The 22,872-nt window shown below is 37.2% G+C and overlaps 2 protein-coding genes across 2 annotated transcripts; one reads left to right on the forward strand and one right to left on the reverse strand.

The window, feature by feature from the left end:
* The first annotated feature begins 393 nt into the window (after nucleotides 1-393).
* Nucleotides 394-5,655, forward strand: ifit10 (interferon-induced protein with tetratricopeptide repeats 10). The gene is made up of 2 exons (XM_056771556.1): nucleotides 394-842; nucleotides 3,102-5,655. Exons 1-2 carry the CDS (start codon nucleotides 838-840, stop codon nucleotides 4,513-4,515), a joined length of 1,419 nt encoding a protein of 472 aa, XP_056627534.1. The 5' UTR covers nucleotides 394-837; the 3' UTR covers nucleotides 4,516-5,655.
* A 15,838-nt stretch (nucleotides 5,656-21,493) lies between these two features.
* Nucleotides 21,494-22,569, reverse strand: LOC130439170 (cholesterol 25-hydroxylase-like protein). The gene has a single exon (XM_056771636.1). The coding sequence runs from the start codon at nucleotides 22,555-22,557 to the stop codon at nucleotides 21,802-21,804; it is 756 nt and encodes a 251-aa protein (XP_056627614.1). The 5' UTR covers nucleotides 22,558-22,569; the 3' UTR covers nucleotides 21,494-21,801.
* Nucleotides 22,570-22,872: the final 303 nt, after the last annotated feature.

The following is a 22,872-nucleotide window of genomic DNA, read 5'->3' on the forward strand; positions in this document are numbered from 1 at the left end:
CTAAACTTTGTGGTATGTCGAATAAACGTAACAAGGTTTAAAACGACTGTAAAGGTAATGAAGATATAGAGAAAATATAAGGATTCAGACTTATGCAATTTTAAACAGTAGGGCTATGAAAGTGCTTTTTTCGTTCAATCGCGTGTCATTTAAAAAAAGCTAGCATTAAAAGTTGTGACAGTTATCAAAGATTATCATAATCAATATCATAAAAAGATGAAGCAGTGTAAGAGAACCCTTGAATTCAGTGTCAATCTTTCTAGAGCCGGAGGCCCAAATATGAGAGGGTGAGCGCCCTTTAAACCAGCTTTGACTAAAGTGAGCAGTTTTATCAATATCACATGAAGGCTTCAGCGGGACTCTTTCAGTCACTGACTGGACGAACTCCTCGCTGGCGCGTTGCCAACACTGAAGACGATGGCTTGGTTATTGAAGGCGGTGCCGCTATGTTGTTTTTTCTTAAGAAATGCACCAATTGTATAAACGAATTGTGAACGCGATAGTTTATGGGAAAGGAACCACAAAAGCGGCTTGCAGACGTTAAACAGGAGAACAAGTGGAAATACTTAATGAAGATATTTAGAAGTTTACGCATGCAAACAGCGCTGAGGAAAAACTAAGAATTCGACGTATGCATTCGTATGACACCGACTACACATGGTTATCTTTATTATGCTGCTAATAATTAACAACTTTAAGGTTTCCTCTAGTGCTCTCTTTCAAGATGTCAGTTTCGATTCTGATTTTGATCCTCCCATCTCTGGGAGAGAATATAAAAGCCATGTTGGGACCATCTCCGCGATCACACAACTTCTACAATATTTACACTGACTCAAGATGAGGTAAGTGATTGGCTACAAACTATGCAAATTCGTTGTATGATATAATGTATAATCATAAAGTAAAAAATATATATTTATATGTATAGTGACTTTCTTCTTATTTGACCTATTTCACATCATGTATAAACTAGAGCCCGACCGATATGTTTTTTGGGGGGTGGGGCAATGTCGATACCGATGTTAGGGAGTAAAAACAGTCCAATATCGATATTGGCTATCAATACTGTCTTTTTAATTGTATTTTATATTAATGTGTTAGTTGACCCAAAAATGTAATTGCTGTTAATTTACTCACCCACAGTCCCCCAGTACTTCCTGGCATTGTTTTTTTCAAGAAGATATTCATGAAGATATTTGGTTTAATTAATCAAAGTCAAATTAATAAAGAAACCTATGGCGTGAGCAAAACGACTGCCTGTGGCTGTGGATTGCCGATTTTAACGTTGTAAATAACCTCACGTTTCTTGGACAGACCAAATATCTCTTTTTAAGACGTCAATCGTTTTGAGCCGCAGGAATTACTTTCGTATTTAATGTTGCAGCATTTTTGACTTTCCAAGATGTGGCGTTTCAGGACGCATGGGCATGTTAATAGATGGATTTCTACGGATCTTTCGATAGAATGGACAAAATAAGGTATCACAATGTCCATAAGAACCCGATCGGAGAAAGCAGGAAAACATACATGCTGTGTCTGTTTGTGTGTGTAATAAATTTGGAATACAGAATATTGTGCATTGTACGTTTTTTGTCTTTAAACAAACCTTTAGGACAGTGGTTCTCCACTCTGGCCCGCGAGATCCATTTTCCTGACGAGTTTAGCCCGAACTCAGATATAAAACACCCGAACAAGCTAATCAGAGTCTTTAGGGATAGATGCGTTCAATTTAATGCGATGCCACGCAAATCTATCAGCGTATGAAATTTAAGTACCGCGAGAGCGATTGAAGTGCAGATTGCTAGGTACGCATTTGAATTGCTGTCGCGGTACTTTAATACGATATGGCAAACAATCTAAGCAGCCCAACATGAAGTTGAACGTTTCTGTTCCTGAAGTAACTGATAAGCATCTTCAGGTGTTTTTATCAGAGTTAGGGCGAATCTCTTCAGGAAAATGGATCTCGAGTCGCGGGCCAGAGTTGAGAAAAACTGCTGTACTTCAGCCGGCAACGTTTTCTGTTTGACATGCGCGTGTAAAACTGCGTGTATGCAGAGATCAGATTTTACACTAAAGTGACCTTGATCCCCAGTAAAAACAATGGAAGACATAGTCCTCTGCTGGACAAACTAAGTAATTACACCATTTACAAGCATTTTATCATTACAAGCATATACAATGGCCTTCACAAATATTGGCAGCCTTAGTAAATATGCAAAGAAGGCTGTAAAAATAAATCTGCATTGTTTCTTCTTTTGATATTATATACAAACAAATCTACAATATTAATGTCATAAAAGTAAAACAATTTTAAGTTGGTGGAATATCACATTTGGAAAAAAAACACTTTTCTCTAATACACTCTGGTCACAATTATTGGCACCCTTTATTTCAAAACTATCTGCAACCTCCATCTGCATGAAAATAGTTTTTTCTTTTATGTCTGACGAGGTTTGAGAATATATGGCAAGTTATCCGAGTCCATTCCTTCATACAGAATCTTTTAAGATCCTTCAAATGTTGGTGCTCTCTAATCTTATCAAGATGTCCAAATTTTTATTCTCCTGTGCAACAAAAAGTCATGACTGGACAACATAATGTTTCTAGTCACCTTACTATGCTAAGAAAATGTTAATATCAATGGGAATATACTTGGGAGAAATTTTACTCATAAGAATTTCTAAGGGTGATAATATCTGTGACCAGGGTATATTAGAGATTTTTTTCACAATGTTAAAGTCCTCCCCTTCAAATTGCTTTACTTTAATGAAAGGTTGGAATATTGTAGATTTTTTAAAATAAAAGATCGAAAGGAGAATCAATGCAGTTGTATTTTTACAGCCTTCTTTGCTCATAATTATCAAGTGGAGGGCACTGTACGTGTTCTGTAAAAATGCTTATATCGAGCAGCATATATGCTGCATGAAACGATGATATATCTGTGACAGGCTCATATCTGCAGATAAATTTGGCAAACTGATAAATCGGTCGGGCTCTAGTATAAACTAATATATACATTAATTGCAAATATAATAATAGGTACAGCTATTGCAATGACATTAATTCTAGATAATAATAAAAATGTGATGCTTTTTTACCAGTATGGAGAATGATAAAGTTTTGAGAACAAAACTTGACCAGCTTGAATGTCACTTCACCTGGGCTCTGAAAAAAGATGATATGGATCTTAATAGGCTGGATGAACAGTTTAAGTTGGATGTTGAGAAAAAAGAAAATCCCACACAAATTTACAATGCTTTAGCATATGTAAAGTTCCTTCAGGGGTTTCAAGAAGAGGCACTTAGCAATCTCATGACATCATTGAAGCTTTACAAAGAGTGCCATGAAGAGGAATTCAACAAATCTCTCATTGTCACCTATGGAAACCTTGCCTGGATAAACTACCACATGAAGAACTACACAGAGTGTGAAAGTTACCTGCAGAAAGTCCTGAAGATAAATGAAAACATGTCATCTGAGTCCTCGTCTGTTCCAGAGGTGCTTGGCGAGAAGGGATGGACCTTTCGTAGATTTTCTTTCAAGTATTATGAAAAATCCAAAGAATGTTTTAAGAAGGCTTTAGATCTGGAACCAGAAGTTGGTAAGTGGAACGCCGGTTATGCCATCGCTCTGTATCGAACAGAATATGGAGAATTCACTATTGAGAATTCACCAGTAATCAAGCAACTGAGACGAGCCATTGAAACAAATCCTGATGATGATGTTCTTAAGGTCCTCTTGGCTTTGCGACTGGTTATGTACAAGAGCTATGAAGAGGCTGAAAGATTGGTGGAAGCGGCTTTAGAAAGATCTCCAGATCACCCACATGTCTTGAGATATGCTGGACAATTCTTTAATAATAAAGGATCTATGGACCGAGCTATTGCTCTATTGAAAAACGCACTTGAACTGTCGCCTAATACAAGTTTCATACATCATCAGTTAGCTCTCTGCTATAAAATGAAGAAAATCCAACTGCTGCAGAAGGGAAATCATCATGTCAGAGGACCTGAGGTTCAACAGATTCGTGATCAGATCATCTACCATTTAGAAATGGCTACCACCCATGCAACCGGCTTTATCAAAGCTATGAGTGATCTAGCACTGCATTACGGAGAACAACACGATGTTTCACGAGCCGAAGAGATGTTTCAGATGACGTTTGAGACAGCCAAAGAGAAAAATGATAATCTTCATGTGGTTCATTTTCATTACGCTGAATTCCAGTTCCACTGCAAAAGAGATGAAGTTTTAGCTATCAAACACTACATGGAATGCCGGAAGATGAACCCAGGTTCATATGAAGGGAAGAGAAGTGAAAACAACTTAAAAAGGATTGCAGAGAAGCGCATAAATAAAAACACACAGGACGGGGAGGCTTATGGGATACTAGGATTCATTCACAAAGAGAAAGGAGAGAAGACCCAAGCCATTGAGTGCTATGAGAAAGCTTTGAGTTATGGAGAAAATGATGAGTACCTCACCAATCTTTGTGCTCTCAGGCTGTCCATTTAAAGTTATGACATTCTATATGTTTACAAAATCAATGCATAATAACATATCATCATGTAATGCACTAATTATTTATGAAAAATGTCAGACAGCATTAGTATTTAATTCAAAAATGAATTTTCATTGTTACGTCTCAGTTCTCTCATGTCTTCAAGTATTTTTCTGTATGTCAGAAGTTAAAATGTGCCTTTCAAAGTATTTAAAGATTATAAATTGTATTTAAAAGGCACGTGATAAAGATATTCAGAACGTTTAAACAGTTTATAACAGAAATAAAAAACAAGGACAGTACATATTTTGTGTACTATCTATTCCTTGTAATCAAAATGTTTATCACTTATGTTTGACGAATAGATCAATGCTAAATGGATAAAAAAACGATAAGTTATGTCTGGGGATGAGTCTGTATGGGAAGTCTGTATGATTTTAACACACCAGTATACATGTATGTGCTCTGATGTACACAAAGAAATATGTTTGGGAAAATGTTAGCAACTGACATTTCTAGGACATTATTGAGTACCATAGCAGGAAAAATTATGAAATCAATCTTTGTTCCATCTAATAAATTTGATATTTTGAAGGATTTGGGAAAGCAAACAGTTCTAGGGCACCTTCGACTACCATTTTATTTTTCCTATGGTAGTTAATGACGTACCAGAAATGTAAGTTTCCAAAAATCTTCATTTGTGTTCATCAGAACAAATGAATCTATACAGGTTTGGAAAAAAATTAGGGATGAGTAAATGATGACATCATTTTAATTTTTGGGTGAACTATCCCTTTAAAACAGACAGCTCTTGCCTTTTGTTGGCCAAGCCGAATGTTAACATCACACTGGTTCTGTAAAGCACTGCTCTGAGGCTCAAGACTGAGAACCCCAATGACAAGTTATCTCCTCTATTAAGAGACAACTCTTCCCTACGAAAAAATGTCATTTTAGAACAGTAGTGTATGCATTCATTAGCAGTAGATACTATGAATCTATAAAATGCTGGCGGGGAAATAGTTAAACATAAACCACTGTTACCATTTTTCTTTTTTATAGTTATCATTAATAGTGTGAACAGCTCTTAATCTGATTTGTTTAAGGTCATAAAATAAATAAATCTTTATCGAATGAAAGAAAGTACTTTTTTTATTTTCAAGGCAAAATGTTTGTGTATATATATATATATATATATATATACATATTCATATGTCTCCAAATAAAAATATTTCCTTTAATTTGTTGGTGTCTAAATGTTTTTTTTTTTTGTTGCTGTGCAGTTGTTTTCTAGCTATTAATTATACACTACAGCACTCTACAGTATTTTTTGCTTTTAAACATGCTTATTATACAATTTAAATTAATTGCAGAGGCATTAAGAATGTGTATACATGACACACATAACCGAATAAACACATATGGACATATGCTTCAAAACTCACAATAAGTATTACAAAAGCTTGAAAATGACAGACAGTGTGTGTTTCAGTGTTTCTCAGATGACTTTGATTAGGTGGTGTGTAATAAAAGGCATGAAAAATGTCATAATAGGACAAACTGTACTGTATTACACCTACCAGGGGTTTTCCAACTGGGGTCAGGGGACACCCAGAAGACCTCCAGAAGGGGTCATCTAAAAATTTCAGAGATAAAAATAATTATTTATGTGTCATTTCTAACAGTTCATATTTATTTCTGAGTGCTAACCTCTTTTATAGACTCGTTAAGTATTTTCCCAGCAATGCTTGTATTTTTTTAGCATGTAAAAAGGGAGTGGTGGGATCTTTGGGCACGTAGCCAGGGCCAGACATGGAGGTTCCAGAGGTCTAGCCTGGGATGCCACAACGTGCCCTTCCCCTGAGAAAGCAGGTCCTTCATCAGGGGAATCGGCCAGGGGGAGTTGTCGTCAGAAGCATTAGCTCCGAGAATCAAGTGCAGATGGGCCAGTACGGCGCAACTAGTAGCACTTGATACTCCTCTTTCCGGTCTGTGCAATGAGGCTCACTGGGGGTAGGTGTACTTCCGCTTGTCACGCAGCCAGCTGTCCGCCAGAGCATCCGCGCCGAGGGGGGCCTCGGACAGGGAGTACCATAGCGGGCATCCAGTGGTGTCCAGGTAGGCGAACAGGTCTACTTGAGCCTGCCCGAACTGCACCAAAATGAGCTGGACTGCGCGGGGGTGGTGCCGGCACTCTCCGTGTGGTGTCCACTGACGAGAGAGCGCGTCGGCTGTCTGGTTCAGGTCACCTGGGATATATGTGGATATATGGTGTCTCCACAGGAGGAGGCGTCGGGCGAGTCGTGTTAGTTTCCGTGAAAGCATGCCACCCTGATTGATGTACGCTACAGCAGCTGTGCTGTCCAACCGGACCAGCACGTGCTTGTCCTGCACGAGAGGTTGTAGCCACTTTGGTGCAAGTAGGACAGCTAGCAACTCTAGGCATTGCATATGCTGCGCAGATGGGCCCCGACACTGCATGCACCAACCCTGCAGCGAGGCATTGGTCCTCACCACGAAGAGCCTCGTGCCTGCCCAAAAGGGACCCATGTCCGTAAAATGTTTATTGAAGACCAGGGGGTTAGGGTGCATCGGCAGTAAAGCGTATTGACCAGACGCCTGCTGCCAGTGTGCCACGCTCTCCAGAGATCTCGGCTCTGTAGCCAGTGTTGCAGCGGTCTCATGTGCATCAAACCGAGGGGTATCACTCCCATCGAGGATGCCATGCCCAGGAGCCTCTGAAATTGTTTCATGGGACCGCTGACTGCTTGAATTGGTTTAGGAATTCAACACTGACTGAACGCGTTTCTCTCGAGAAAGAGGGTGCTTTGCACGGGGGAAAGCTTGCTCTTTTCTCGGTTGACCTGTAGTCCCAATTGATCTAGGTGCTGGAGCACAAGGTCCCCGTGTATACAGGACAGATCTCGAGCATGTGTCAAGATAAGCCAGTCATCAAGATTTTAGGACCCGCACACCTCTGTCCCTGAGGAGTTGCCGAACATCGTTGTGAAGAGGGTGTGACCGACTGTGAAAAACACCCAGAGGGAGAGGAAAACTCCTTGAAGTAGGCTGTTGGCACGGGGCAGGACCCGCCTAGAATCTACCAACCAGCAATGGCTCCTGGGAAGCATATGATGCATGGGATCTCGATGGCCAGAGGAAAGCCAAGTCATGGCTGGGAGGCTTTGCTTGATAGCCTCTGTCTGCTTCTTTACTTTCGAGAACTGCTTCATTCGCCAATTTCATTGGCCTTTTTCTAAACAAGTCGAAGTGATAGGTTCTCAAGGGCGAACCCCATCTGTCGCTTCGACACAACGTCGAGAGACCGACAGAAAGGAACTACATGTTATCTTTAAAATTTTACATTTACCATGTGACAAAGTTTAAATGTTTCATAAATGGGCATATATTTATGTAAGGGGGTGCATATTTGCGGGTCCTTGGTATCATAAAGTTTGAACCTGCCACCCCGGTGGAAGATCTCACTCCATGCTAAACTCAAAAGTTGGCATCCCTGTCACTGCCTCATCTTGCCTCACTGTATCATCTTACCTTATGTTTGTGTCTGTAGTAAAGTGAAGTGAAAACGGTTTAGACAATGTTTGAAAATGTAAGGCAGCTGGAAAAGTGCAAAGAATTAAGGTTGTTTGTAAAGCTGGGACACAAAATAATCAAACACCATTTGTTGCTATATCATGAGGAATGATATCCTTTCCTCCCATCAGGGTTGATGTCCATGAACTGAACTCTTCTTATCACACCTCTCTCATCCCCTTCATCTATTCAGGCCTTGATCATTGGAAAAGTGCTTACACATTCCATATTGTGTTTATAATGTTTTGTCATGTTATGAAGATTTGAACAGCATGTTTGGTATTGTTTTAAAGGTCTTGGTGCGATGGGTAAAAAGGTCTAGTTGTTTCAAATCTAACAGAGAGAATATTAAAACTGTTTAACTCTTATCCATCACCTGCACTCCTCAAAGAGGTGTGACTTTCTCAGGGAAGCCTGTTTACATGTAGATTGAGATCCATTTGATGTTCTCTTCAGTGACGAGAAAACAAACAAATCAAGTTTCTCGCTGACCATTGGCTTTGTTACATCTGGGTATATAAGGTGCATTGGCACAAGACTCGAGGAAGCCTCTGTAACCAGAACTTCCCACATTGCAGCTGTGCATCTCGATTTTGAAGCATCTGTAACCAGAACTTCCCACACTGCAACTGTGTGTCTCGATTTTACCAGGTATGATAAACTTTGTGGTTTTATTTTGTTCTTATACTATGTTTATAATCTTTGCATAGTAAATTAGGAATTTCTTTGTATATACATTTTATGTTTTTAATTAATGTTGTGCCTGCCTGGTGTAATAAATGTTATTGTTAATATTATCTGAATTCTTCAAAGTCTGTTATAACAAGTAGATTGAAAGAAACCTGTTCTGTTACCGCAAAATCGATGTGTCAGGATAGGTAGGGCTAGTTTATACTAGATTTCTTAAAGGAGCATTGCTAAAGCTCACATGATTTCCACCTATCATCTGGCCTAGCAAGTTGCATGATCGTGACTAAAATAACTATTGTTATGTTTCTGAGCAAGCATATCGTGGCCAAACTTAATGATATTAGTTTACCCGGCAACCTCTGACTAGAGATCGGAACTGACCGTTTTGTGTCCGTGAGATCCATGAGCCCGGCCGGCGTGAGACTCTGAGCGACTGCAGGTCCCAATCGCAAGAATAACTCTAATATTAAATATTCAAATATGAAGATTTATAGATAAATTAACGCTTATCAACAGATTTGAAATGATATATAAGTTATTTTATATTATATTGAAATTGGAGTCAGATCGGTCTTTACCACAGAGTCATTTAAATTGAACTAAATTGTAACAGTTCTTGAATAACTTCATGTAGAAATCGCTGAGGAGAAGCAGAACACAAGATCCCTTAAACCACGACATTGGATTCCGTCGTTGGGCCTTTGGGTGGTCTTTTACAAAAAAAATGTTTGTAATCATAACAAATTTGTCATTTGTAATGCTTGATCCTAATACTCACCCTATTCTGGGTGAACTGCCTGAAAACACAAGAATGTGGTTTTGTCATGTTTAATGACTCCAAGGTATGTCAGAGCAAGTCAACACAAGAGACTTTCACACAGAACACACAAAACACACTGACTGATACTTATGTCTTTAGGGCAAATAATGTTATTATTTTAACATTTTAGCTTAGCCTCTTCATGCGTCAAAAGAATTAGACAAAGGATAGAAGACATTAACCTATATTAACCTACATATTTTGTGGTCTACATGCGCACGTGTGTTTGGGTGGTGGGGGGAATGGGCTCTTTTGCTCGATTTCCTCTCTCTTTAGCTCGTGTTTCTGCCTAACTTTGTCGTTACATTTGCAAGCAGAAAAAAGTGGTGTGTAATTCCCAAAAATGTATTCTGATTTTGGTCAATGAATTGAATAATGAATTGCTGTTCATCGAGACTGCTCTTGGCAATAAGAAATAAAAGGTAAGGGCAATTATTTTTTCCATTCCATTCCATTTTCTACCGCTTATCCGAACTACCTCGGGTCACGGGGGCAATTATTTTTTATTGCTTAAAATATTAAATGGGTTTGGCACAACTTAATTCCTGTTTACATCACCTGATATACATTACTCAAGACAAACACCAGACTGCTCAGCACAACTCTGAATCATTAACATTTCAACAAAAGTTGTTTCAAAAGTTACTCACTTTTAGATTGTTCCAGACTTGAAATCTTTGTTCTGCTTAACACAAATGAAGATTTTGTCTTTGTTCTGATGAACACAGAGAACGAGATTTGGAAGAATGTCAATAACCAAATAGATCTCATTCCCCATTTTGTATATATTCTCTAAATACGGTAGTGTGGGGGTTGAGATCTGTTTGGTTACTGACATTCTTCCAAATATCTGTCTCTGTGTTCATCAGAAGAAAAAATACATTTATACAGGTACAATGGAACAATCTGAAGGTGAGTAAATAATGACAGATTTAAATTTTTGGGCAAACTATCACATTAAGGTCAAGATGCCATATTGTATTTAATTTTTTTGTAGGCCTACATCTGTCTGTACGAATTTTTTAATATCATGCATTATACATTTTATAATTTTCTTGTTTATTATAATTCATTCATTCATATCATAAGTCATTTAACATTTTCTCATAAGCACATCAATTTTTTTCATTAAGTAGTCTCAAATCATTATATTGTAACCTCTATATAGACCATCACTGGGATCTATCATTTTTCATTCCAACTGAGCTCTGAGGTAGAGAACAGATAGATTATTAGGCTGCTGTTTCAATCAAAAAATCTTCAAAATTCAGCCAGCCAGCTTTTTCCAGTTTTTTTCACAAGCTAGCAATTGTTAAGTACCTCTCAGTCATAGATTTTGTCACCGTGACAGAGGATGAAAAAGAATGTTGAGTAATGTGAGAATGACAGTGAAGTTGAAAGTCCGACCGTGAAGGTATGATCTGACTGAACATGACAAAGCCAAGAGATCCAGATGATAGCAACAGAGAGTTTAACACTCTTGTTTTTGTTCTTGTTTTTTAATCAGCTGGGAGAGGACGGTGGTAGCGAAACCAGATCTAGGTTTGATTCCCACTGAACAAACATACCCATATGTTATGGGACACCAGCTAAATGTTTAATGTACATTGTTTGACTACATCTCATCTAAAGAGAGGAATGTAAATGTTTGAATTAATCATGGGCTGCTTATCAATTATCAGTTAGTTCCTGTAACAGAAACAAGATTCAAGTAAATGTTTGTGTGACCACAAGTGTCATTCAGCGTTCACACAGATAATATCAATACTGATTCTTAACAGCTGGAATGCAAAACAACTCTTATCAGGGGAAATCTGCAATAAATAACTTTTTTTACAGCAACACTTATATATTAGACCAGGGGTCTTCAATGTTTTTCAGGGCAAGTAACCCTTAAATGAGAGATTCATGGAGAAGGGACCCCTTATGCTGAATGTGTAAATAAAGGTATTCAAATAGATACAACCCTATTGTCACAGCAATACTATGTTAAGAAATTACATTAGCACTATGATGATATTGTTGCAAATAGGCTACATATTTTTCTGTGTATTATTTTTTGTATAAATTGCTTGATTATTTTAAGAGATTTGCAGAATCAACCATTTCATTTTAATGGGATGGACAATTAAACAATTATTTGGTTAATGGACTATTCTAGTGGAGGTATGGGTCATCTCTGGATGCGAACGAAATTAGTGAAGATTTTATGCATCGTAAAATCAGGCCGATTTAATAAGTGTCCTTCTTTATTTTTCTTCCGCTTCTCTGTGTGTTGTAAAATACAGATGTCCGTCAATACAAGTGATGTTTAAATGGACATTTACACACTGATTTTCCAAAATCCTTTTAATCTAATGCTTGACCTGTTGGCTAACCAGTTAACCTGTTAGCTATTGTTCGATCCCTTTTACATCCATTGTTGTGGCGAATCAGCCTTCCATCGCAAAAAGAAATCTCAGAGACAAGGTTTCTAGAAGCCAAGAGTTTAAACTTTATTTGCTCGAGCAAGCAAAGTGAGACACTCAGAGTTCATCCGAAGATGCCCAATGAATACACATCTGACTCCATATTTTATAATGAATGTGAAGCTGACGTCATGCTCTGCGTTTTATGTTGCGTTCAGCCAGCTGCTCCACCATCTTGGGATGCTCATACTCTGATGCGCCATAATTATTGTTTTGATATGTACCGTTACTTGTTTTGATTGATATATGGAGAAATTGAAAGTTAAACTGCTAGGGCATTTTCCAGAACGATTCCACTTAATGGTAGTTACAGCAAGACCATAGTTATATTACTTAATCAAACAATAAAAAACAAAACACTCCATTGAGCGCAATATCAGTCTGCCTCCCAACATGGTGAAACATTCAACACGGCGTGACGTCGATTGACAAGCTCTACACATTGTTTTCAGTTGTTATCACAGTTTAAACCAATCATGTTTTGCCAACTTCTACCAATCAGGTTGTATATGACATCACCTTTTGTGTAGTCCATTCTCTTTTGACCTGCCACAGTTATATGTGTAGCTCCGTATATCAGAATTTAACTCTGATGACACCCTTCTGAAGTTATTTAAAAAGAAAAGCACATACATTCATTTTTAGATTAGATTAGATTAGATTAGATTAGATTAGATTAGATTAGATTCAACTTTATTGTCATTACACATATACAAGTACAGTGTAACGAAATGTAGTTTAGGTCTAACCAGAAGTGCAATTAGCAAGTGCAGGATATACAGTGTGAATAAATACAGAATACAATATTAGGAAAATACTATACAATGGCAATGTACTATGAAAATGTGACAGTCGGTATATTTTTTAAAAGAAAAGTACATACATCTATTTATAGAATTCAGATGTGTGTCATTTTGTCATTTATTACAACGAGCTTAGTGAACACAACCAGTATTCGTGTTTTCCTTAGTAACTTGAATCAACTAATGTCTACAAAAGCGTATGGGCTGTGTGTGTCTATAAAGCATATGTGTATGTGTAATGCTAAGCAGATGCCACCCATAAGGCCCATAACCTTTGACCCAATGAGGCATAGCCTTTGCTTTGAGAGAAGTGTATGAGACCTATAACTAACTTAAATGTATTATTTCATATAAGAAACTTAATACTATAATAGAAAAACCACCATACGATTTGGCATTGTATTTATCTTTCTCAGATCCTGAATAGCACCTGAGAAAACAGGTTATACTATAAATAGCTTGGGTTGTAAAATTCCAGTCTATTTTTATCCCTCAAGTTTGCTTTTAACTTCCCCATAATAATAATGATGTAATTACATCACGTCTATGGAAGTTAACGCTTTGTCATGCATGGAAATGTGCTTTCAGCAAAAAGTTTCCTTCCCTACAAAACAGACATCAGTCAACATACTGCAGTGAAAGTAAGCCTTTGGCCCGATTCCTATTTTGCGCCTTTTCCGAGCGCATATTCGTTATTTTAAATGTAGACGCAAGGCAGCCACACAGAAAAAGGGGGCTCTTTTATTCAGGAGTATCAATGTTATATAAATGTAAAATAATTTTTGTCTTATCATTTCCTTTTTAAATGTACACCCCAAAATAAAAATGTTGTGATCATTTACTCACCCTCAAGTTGTTCCAAATCTGATTGAGAGAAGAATGTTGTTAACCGGGCCCCATTCACTTGCATTGGTTTTGTGTCCATACAATAGAACTGAATGTGGTCCAGTGTGGTCCGGTTACCAACTTTCTTCAAAATATCTTATTTTGTGTTCTGAGGAAAAAAGAAAGTGATTAAGGTTTGAAATGACAAGAAAGTGAGTAAATGATGACAGAATTTTCATTTTTGGGTGAACTTTCCTTTAAGAAGTTTCTATTCTGTAATTAATTTATCTGTAATCTCTCTTCTTATTAGATTGCCTACATTACAATTTTACATTCCAGTGTGACCTGGTTCATCTTTGGCCTGTGGCACCACACAAACCCACATCATATTCCATTTTCATTTTTCTGTTACTAGAATAATTTGTTCAAGGTTCCCAATTCTAAAAATAACTTCAACCGCTACTGTAGAATTAATGGTCACTGTCACTTCCTGATGCATGCTTAAGTGTCACGTGTCTATGTTTCCACTGACACACAATTAACACACCGCACAATTAAACAATGTTTTTAACGGTTTTGCACATTTTTAGGTTCTTAAAACAGAATTAAGAGTCTTGACTCAGACTGAGAACCAAGTGCAGACGGCGTTGAGAATGAAAAAATATTCTAATTATACAATAAACCCACGAGGGGGAAAAAGGGCAAGGTAAAAACATAACAAACAGCAAACTTCCCACGAGGGGGCGAAAAACAAGAAAGTCCAGATGGCAAATGATATAATCCAAAAAGCATGATATAATCTAAACACACGACCAGGCAAAACAGGAACGTGATATCAGATGAGGAAATACAAGGCACGAATACAATAACGAACCACACAGTAAATAAACAAGAGGGACTTAAATGGGGAAACTAACAAAGGATAATTACACAGGGCGGGTGACGGGAATCAACAATAAAGTATTTTTCAAATTACAAGCGACAAAGCAACATGATCCCATTCATTTCGATGGAGAGCTGGCGACATCTGGTGACACGAGCAGTAGCAAATGTTGGGGACCAGATGGGCGTGTCTAGCGACGCGATAAATAGAAATCTTCACCTTCATGAAAATGAAGAGCGACTTTAAGAAGCAACAGCCAATAGGAAGATTGTAGCGCTAATGTGTTCAGTGGATGTCAACACTTAGGCAACAGCTAGTGAGAACGCCCACTGGCGACTTGCACAGACAAAGTCACTTATAATCTGAACGCAGTTTACAGGCAAGAATTATGGGAGAACAAGGGGGAGGGATAAGAGATGCGACCGGAGGACAAAGACCATGTGTCTCCACAAAGAGCACAACAAGCACAAAAGACATGGTACTGTCATGACCCTGTCAACAGAACTAAAAAGCTACTGACAGGAAGGACAGGATCATGACACTTGACACTACCAGCATTACAACCAGTAAATCATAACCTCAAATGTATTGAAGTGGTACCAAGACATTGCCACACATCCTTAAGGATCATACCTCTAAGGAATTTTATGTTAGGTGTAATATCAATTCTACTTTACAAAAGGACTCCGCATGAACATGTTCATGACGTCCCATCTTACTTTATTGCGCTGAAGGTCAAATTTCAATAAACTTGGAGGTTTTTCTAAAGCAGTGTTTAGTCTTGCAAATATTTCTCAGGAAATTATTTTGTCCCCAGTTTTCTCCAACTTTTCATTCCACTGAGTCATACAGGATTGGAATACTTGAACGGTGACACATGTCTACAGAGAACTGACAATTGTAGGTCATATCAATAAGTCCTTGAATAGTTTTTCTATTATTCATTAAATTATTTGCTGTTCTCTCTGCCAAATTGAGAGTAAAATGAGGCCTAGAGTGATTTTATGTGCCCTGGAGCACGTTTGCATTTGGTTAAACTGCATCATATGCTGAAAGAAATGTTGCCTTCAAGGTTTTTATTAGCTATGTCACTGGAAATGCCTCAATCCATAACAAAAAACCATAATGATGGCAAGTAGACAATCATCTCCTCAGCACTGTTCTACTTTCCTCCGAAGCGTAAACACGACTCAGACTCTGATTTTGTCATACACCCCAATTTCCTCCTCAAATGAAAGCTATGCTGTGGTGATCTGACTACTGCTGTTGTTTTTGTCTGCATATATATATATTTTTGCCTAAAAGCGTTGTATTTTGTGTTTTTGTCAAATCATTCCACTGTTTAGTGAAAGACTGTGTGGTAGAGTTTTTTCCGCCTGAGGTTTCCTGCCTACAGCAAAACCTCGATGTACACATGAATTTGAAGTAGATTTGGTAAAGGTCACATGACCAGTTATTAGGTAAAGCATCCATTACTCAGTGATCACTATCTTGCAATGGAATATGATTGAGTACTCAGAATAAAGCAGAGGAAACAACAAAATATAATTTGCATTTAGATTTACATTCAAGCATGTAGTAGACGCTGTTATCCATAACGACATGGAGTGCTAGTCTGACCCATAAATAGAATGTAGCAGAGGATAAAAATAACTATTTAGTTGTTTTCGGTCTTGTGGAATATCTGCTGTTATGAGAAACAAATTATTTCAAGGCAGCACAATATAAATTTAAATATTTTGTCATTTTTTTCAAACTGATAAATACTATATCAAACAGAGTCCTCAACTAGTATGCACCCTTTATACAGTAGATTTTAATATGTCAATAATGTTAATTTCCACACAAAAGTAACAATAGTCTTGAAATGTTTATATTATTAAGTTACATCTAAAGTATAGGAGTGCATGCATCAGTGTCGTTGAACCCAGCTAATCTTTCACTCTCTACTCTCTCTGCAAAACACTGTCTGTCTTACTTGTGTAGAAAGTTGTGGAATGCATTTGTGCTTGACTATCCCCAGAGGTACTATAACAACCTTTTGTTCACAGTATTACGCAAGCTTCAGTTCTTGTTAGAGGGGTTACAGTAAGTTTTGTGTTCCAAGGAAACAGATTTTCACTTTTTGGGGTCTTTGACTTAGAATAGCTGGTCATATCTGTTTGTCACCTAAAATAAGTACAGATTTGAGACAACCATTGTGCAGAAAAAATCACATTAAAGCTTTCCATTTAAACTCCCAATAATACTGTTAGTAAAAATATTTGAGATATTAAATTCAACTTCGACTTCTATTTGACTGTGACATTGTCCATTCATTTTGAAAAATGCTAAAAGTATGTGATGTGTATATTGTAAGGATGCACCGATATGTACATTTTGGGCAATGACGATAACCGACAATTCTTTAACATTGAAAGCTGATAACTGATATTTTGGCCGATATAATGTATCTAAATATTCAAATAAAATTTCCTAAGACTAAAAAGAAGGCAAAAAGTAGACAGCTGCTTGTACTTGAAAGATTGACTGCAGAACACAAGGTAAAGTTCTCTTTTTCCCTGAAAATCATGCACCAAGCCTACTTAACACTAGTTAACAATTCTTTAACCTTCAAACTTTTCTGGTATATTTTTTATTTAATAAACAAATAATAGATGTTCTTCCAGAGCAAACCAGAAAAGTGTTCTTATTAGCCACATGTGTAGCTGGTCCCAAGACAGAAATCATTCAGACAGCGGTCTGATTCAAACAATATGCTTTTGTTCCTATAATTTACACATTCATACAACCTATAAATAAATACTATTCCTACATCAACAATGTTTTTCTAATAGCAGTATGAATATGAGGCATGAAGTTCTTCCACACATTGAAACTAAAGAGTGGATATGCAACACCAGTATAGATTTAGACTAAGTTCTTAGATAAGACCTCACGATGAACAGGTTACACAAAGTAAATTCTGTTTACATAAAAATCTACCAGTAACAGCAGACCTCTGATGCATTTTCTAATATCAGATCAGAAACTAGATTTCATTAATATTGTTTCAAAAACATCTACAGGTTTTGTGGTGGCATTTTTTGGAAATCAGACATGGTTTAGGAAATTCTCCATTGTCTTTTTCAGGATGCCTATTGAAATAACACTCAAACCAAGGCAAGATCATATTATTATTCAAGCTCAGCTATTACATGTTACATTCATGCAACATTTATTCAAAGTTTTAAAATGGGTACTTGTATTATACATTTAAATAATATGTAAGCCTTATGCATTGTCTCAATAAATTCCAACTTATTACTATTTTTTAACATTATTCATTTAAAAGTGACCTTTTGAGTCCTTACTTGTATGCGCATACTGTTTATTCAAATATACTTCACAGCATGGATTTCAGTTTACTTTGTTTTAAATGTGTATTAACGTTAATTCTCATTGAAAGCAGTCATCTTTTTTAAAGATAGTCAGATGAAATTTACATTTATGCATTTGGTAGATGCTTAAAGCGACCTACATTGCAATATCCTATAGATTTGGTTCTTAGTGTGTACAATCCCCTGGGAACTTGCTGTTGTTAGCGGCATGCTCTTACCACTGAACTACAGGAAAGCCTGTCAACTGTTCACATTACAATGCAAACTGTAGACCCATTTCAGTTCCTTTTTCTGTTCTTTCCTTTTCAAAGTCATCTTGAGTGTCAAGTTGTCAATCAATCTTTTACAAGTCATCTCTTCCAACAGCCCAAAAGGGCTCTTGTGACACCCATTTTCATCTCACTCCACTGGCTACCGGTCGAAGCCCGTATCAGATTCAAATCACTAATGCTTGCCTACAGGACTATCACTGGATCTGAAGATGGTGGAGATGGTGGTCTAGTGGGTTAAACCACGGAACTGGTAAATCAAAAGGTTGCTGGTTCGATCCCAGCAGCCACCACCAGTGTATCCTTGAGCAAGACACTTTACTCCAGGTTGCTCCAGGGGGATTGTCCCTGTAATAAGTGCACTGTAAATTGCTTTGGATAAAAGCGTCTGCTAAATGTAAATGTAAAATCTGCAGTGGCTTACTTTCATACCCTCCTCCACTCCTACACCCCATCAAGAACCCTGCGTTCAGCAAACCAAGTAGTCTTTTGAATGTTGTTTTTCGAATCTTGTATTACCTTCTCATGAGGACAGTAAATCACTTTCTCGCTCATTCTTACTCCTTCCTTGTGGAACATTCTTCCTAACTCTGTCCGGTCAACCACATCTCTTTAAACATTCAAAAAACTACTTAAAACCCAACTCTTCTGTGAATACCTGACAGACAAATGAAAAAAAATCCTTTCTCTCAACAAGTAGTGGTCTAGCTTTTGTTGAAACCAGTAACTTTGTATTGGCACCTAAGGTATTATGGCTCCTTTGTTACATATTGCTTGTAGCTCCCTAAGTCTTTGTAAGTCGCTTTGGATAAAAGCATTTGCTAAATGACTTGTGTATGTACATGTGTATGTAATACTAATGACTACTATATGTACATGTAATGTAAATGTATCTCACACCTTAAACAGAAACTTAATTCAAGCAATATCTTAACTCAATGCATTTCCTAATAGCAGATTAAAACTACTCTAACTTTCACTTCCTTAATTATGTTGGACAAACATGCAGGCCCTACATCTATTATGTGAATTCTGGGAAATCACACAAGATTTAGGAAATTCTCCATTGTCTTTTCAGGATGTCTAGTCAAATAAAACTCTATATTTGGCAGTGTAAGAAACCGGAACTGTTATTAATAACAACTCATGGAAAGTGATTCATGTTGTTATTTCACTTTTTTATATTTGTCATTGTCTAATGTAAGAGCGTAATGTAACAATATGGGCAATCCCCTCTACTGTACAGCAGAACATATTATTATAGAACATGATAACTTTATCTGCTTTAATCATATTTGTATATTGAACACAGAATTTATTTCCTTTAATCACTTTACAGTATGTTTACTTCTTTTCTGCAATCTTTATTCTATATGAAGAGTTTGGTTCCAAATGAGATCACAAAATGTTTTTATTCTGTTTATTTTTTTACTAAACTGTTTATTTAGTTATTATGGCTTAAATCAAAACAAAGCAACTTTAGTTTGATTCATATTAATTTGAATGCACAATAAAAAATACATGATAAAAAAACGGAGTAATTTCATTTTGGAACCAAACTCTTCGGGTTCTATATGTTTTACATTTATTTCACCTAAACAGCAGTGGTTTTGGGCACAGGCGAATATGTTTTCATGTTACATGTGGGGCAGCACGACCAATTAAAAACTAAAAATAATCCTCAGCGCCCCCGCCACGAAGCGGTTTCCTATTATCTATCACTTCACAGTGTGGGGAATTGGGAAATTGGCACACCTGCTTGCTGAGCAGGTGCCATGCACAAAAGCTGTGTGAAATGGCCGGTTAAAAATAGGTATGTGGTAATGTGGTTACCAATTCTGGAAGTCGGCCATGTTGGAGGTATGGAACGTAAACACTGCTTTTGAGCCTATTGGATATCGCAGATATTGGTGAAGAAAAAATATTCTTCTTTAGAAATAACTGAAAATATAGAGCTTTAATGCAAGTTGATCACACCCGAGAATCGCTATAGCCATATGCTATAACATCGCATGCAGTATAATTATTTATTTTTCTACTCTTAACTTCACTTAAGAGTCAGGAGTATTTAACGTAACTGTGTATAGTTTAACTTAAATCTATTCTTCATGGATGTAGACACATACACACACACATACATGGGTAAACAATCACTGTAACACACTTAAGAGGCATGCTGTTTTATTAAGGTGATTTAGTTAATTGGGACCAGACTGTCAGCGTGTGTATAATGGTGATTTTATTAAAATAAAAAAAACTGCCAACAGTTTTCTATGAGGATAAGGATTAGGGGTTGGACTTGATTGGTGAACAAAATAAGTAGTTCACTACGTCTGAATGAGAAATATAAGAAATCGGGTCGCAGCATATGGCCATTGTGATTATATCGGGTGTCTCTTAACATTGTAACAGTGTATCTTTAGTAATTGCAATAGTGAAATAACTGCACTCTCTTAAGTGTGTTTTTCAAATGTTCTAATGAAGGATTTGTGCAATTGAGAAATATATTTTTCACTTATGTTGTTATAATGAAAAATTACTATTTTTTTGGGCGAGGATGGCCCTAGAAGGGGGTCTTGCCCAGGGTGTAATTCAATGTAGAACCGCCACTGCACCTAAACGTGGTCTTTTGCTTGTGTTGTTGTTGGCTTTTTTGGTTTAAAAGCATGTGTAAATATCATAAACCCGCAGTTTTTGATTTACAGCGGCCACTCTAGCGTTGTATTATAGATTTGCAGGAAATCGCTCTGTCCCAACACGACTGTGTCCACCATAGTGCAAAAAGATGTCGTTCTTATGTTGACACAAGGAAGAAATCATGCGGGTATTAGAACGATTGTAGAAAGAGCGATGTCTTATTTATTACAAAAAATAAATGGTCTGTGGATTTTAAGTATTAAAATAATTTAGATGACATTACACTTAGTTGGCAGATGCTTTTTTCCCAAGTGACCTAGGGTGCTTTCCACAACATATGTTTACATGGGTGTCAAACGCACAACCTGTGCATGATCCTGCCTTTAATAAAATACTTTATATCAAAATCAATTTGATCTTGCATTACTTAGCATACATTTAATTAAATATTTATTACGAATTATGCTGTAATTCTAATATATATTGAGAATGTATCATCCAAAATTGTGTTTGTCACTATAACTCTAGTTAGGTCATCAAATTCACTAAATCACTTGCTCTTGATTTTAAAAAAAAAATTAACATCATAAACTCTCACACACACAACATATTAAAGTGTTGAATTCACAGTTTTAATATATAGTTTTGTAAAAAAAAATCTTCACAATTCTACATAATACATTTGGTACGAAAACAGCATCATAAATATCAAAGTAAGAGTTTCAAATAATTCAAATAATTTATATTGTGTGACAACCACACTTAAATAGAGACGTTCAACAAAACACATACAGTATAAAGCTAAGAAGCTTCAATTTTCAAGAGTTTTTTTAGTTAGTAGCGTACTCATTCATGGAATGACAAAAGGATAAATATACTTTTATTTTAAAAGGTCCAGGCAGTCAGTTCATCTGGTGTGTTCCAAGTGTTCAGTTCATTCAGAATGCAAAGTGCCAAAGAGTTTGTCCCAGTGGGTGAAGTAGGGTGCAAAGTTGGACTTGAACTTCTGATGGTGAACATCATGATGCGGTGCTCCTCCATACAGTCCAAAGGGCACCAGTCGGTGTGTAGCCCAAGGCAGGTCATATCCACAGTGATCCTCCACTGACAGCCACATGTTCAGAATATGGAAGAGCATCTCTGTCATTGGATGAGCTCCAAGTAACATTGGATTGACTGCAGCAAAGAATCCCAATGACAAAGTCTCCCAAGCCCCCGAGTACTCCGTGGTCAGTGCGAATGTGGCCGTATTCTTGTGATGCACCTTGTGGAAAGTGCGGTACAGCCAAGGCACTCTGTGATGAAGTAGATGCCAAACAAAGTACTGAAAGTCAAAGAGAAGTAGGCAGGCTGCGAGATCCCTCACAACCTCAAAGATCCCAGGTGCAGTCGCTAGGTAGCTCACTGGTCTCCAGTACCAGTGTAGGACGCTTAGTGGGAAGATGTACATTGCATGGTTGTAGAGTGACAGTGCGAGGCAGTTCCACATCATAGTCCATGTCACATTGGATTTCTGCTGAAGCTTGTATCTCTGTATCAGTGCCACTTTGGGAGATAGGATGTCCAGAACCACAAAGGGTAGGCAGAAGCATAAGTAAACTGTAAGAGAGAAGATCACCGGGAAGAATGGAGACCTCAGTAAGGTCTCGTATCCTAGAACGCAGTCCCAGATGTACTGAAGTCCAGACATCTTTTCAGCTCTGTATAGTTCTGTTTGAATTGAAGCACTGCCTTACTGCTACTTATACTCCTATACGTGTGTGGTGTACAAACTACGCCCCCTTTTTGTGACGTCCAACCCTGCCCAAAAAATTGTTCCTGTCGGAATTTCCAGGTTTTTTCTTGCCACTTTGTTGAATGGAAGATTTTTACCACGTTTTATGTTTAACAGATAGATTATTAACATTTAAACATGGATTTAAATCTAGTAATTCTGTTGACTCAAATCTAGTAAAATAAATCTTATTATAAATCTTATTCAAACTGTAAAATATAATAATAATAA

This window comes from Triplophysa dalaica, chromosome 17 (genome assembly GCF_015846415.1).
Source record: "Triplophysa dalaica isolate WHDGS20190420 chromosome 17, ASM1584641v1, whole genome shotgun sequence".
NCBI lineage: Eukaryota > Metazoa > Chordata > Actinopteri > Cypriniformes > Nemacheilidae > Triplophysa > Triplophysa dalaica.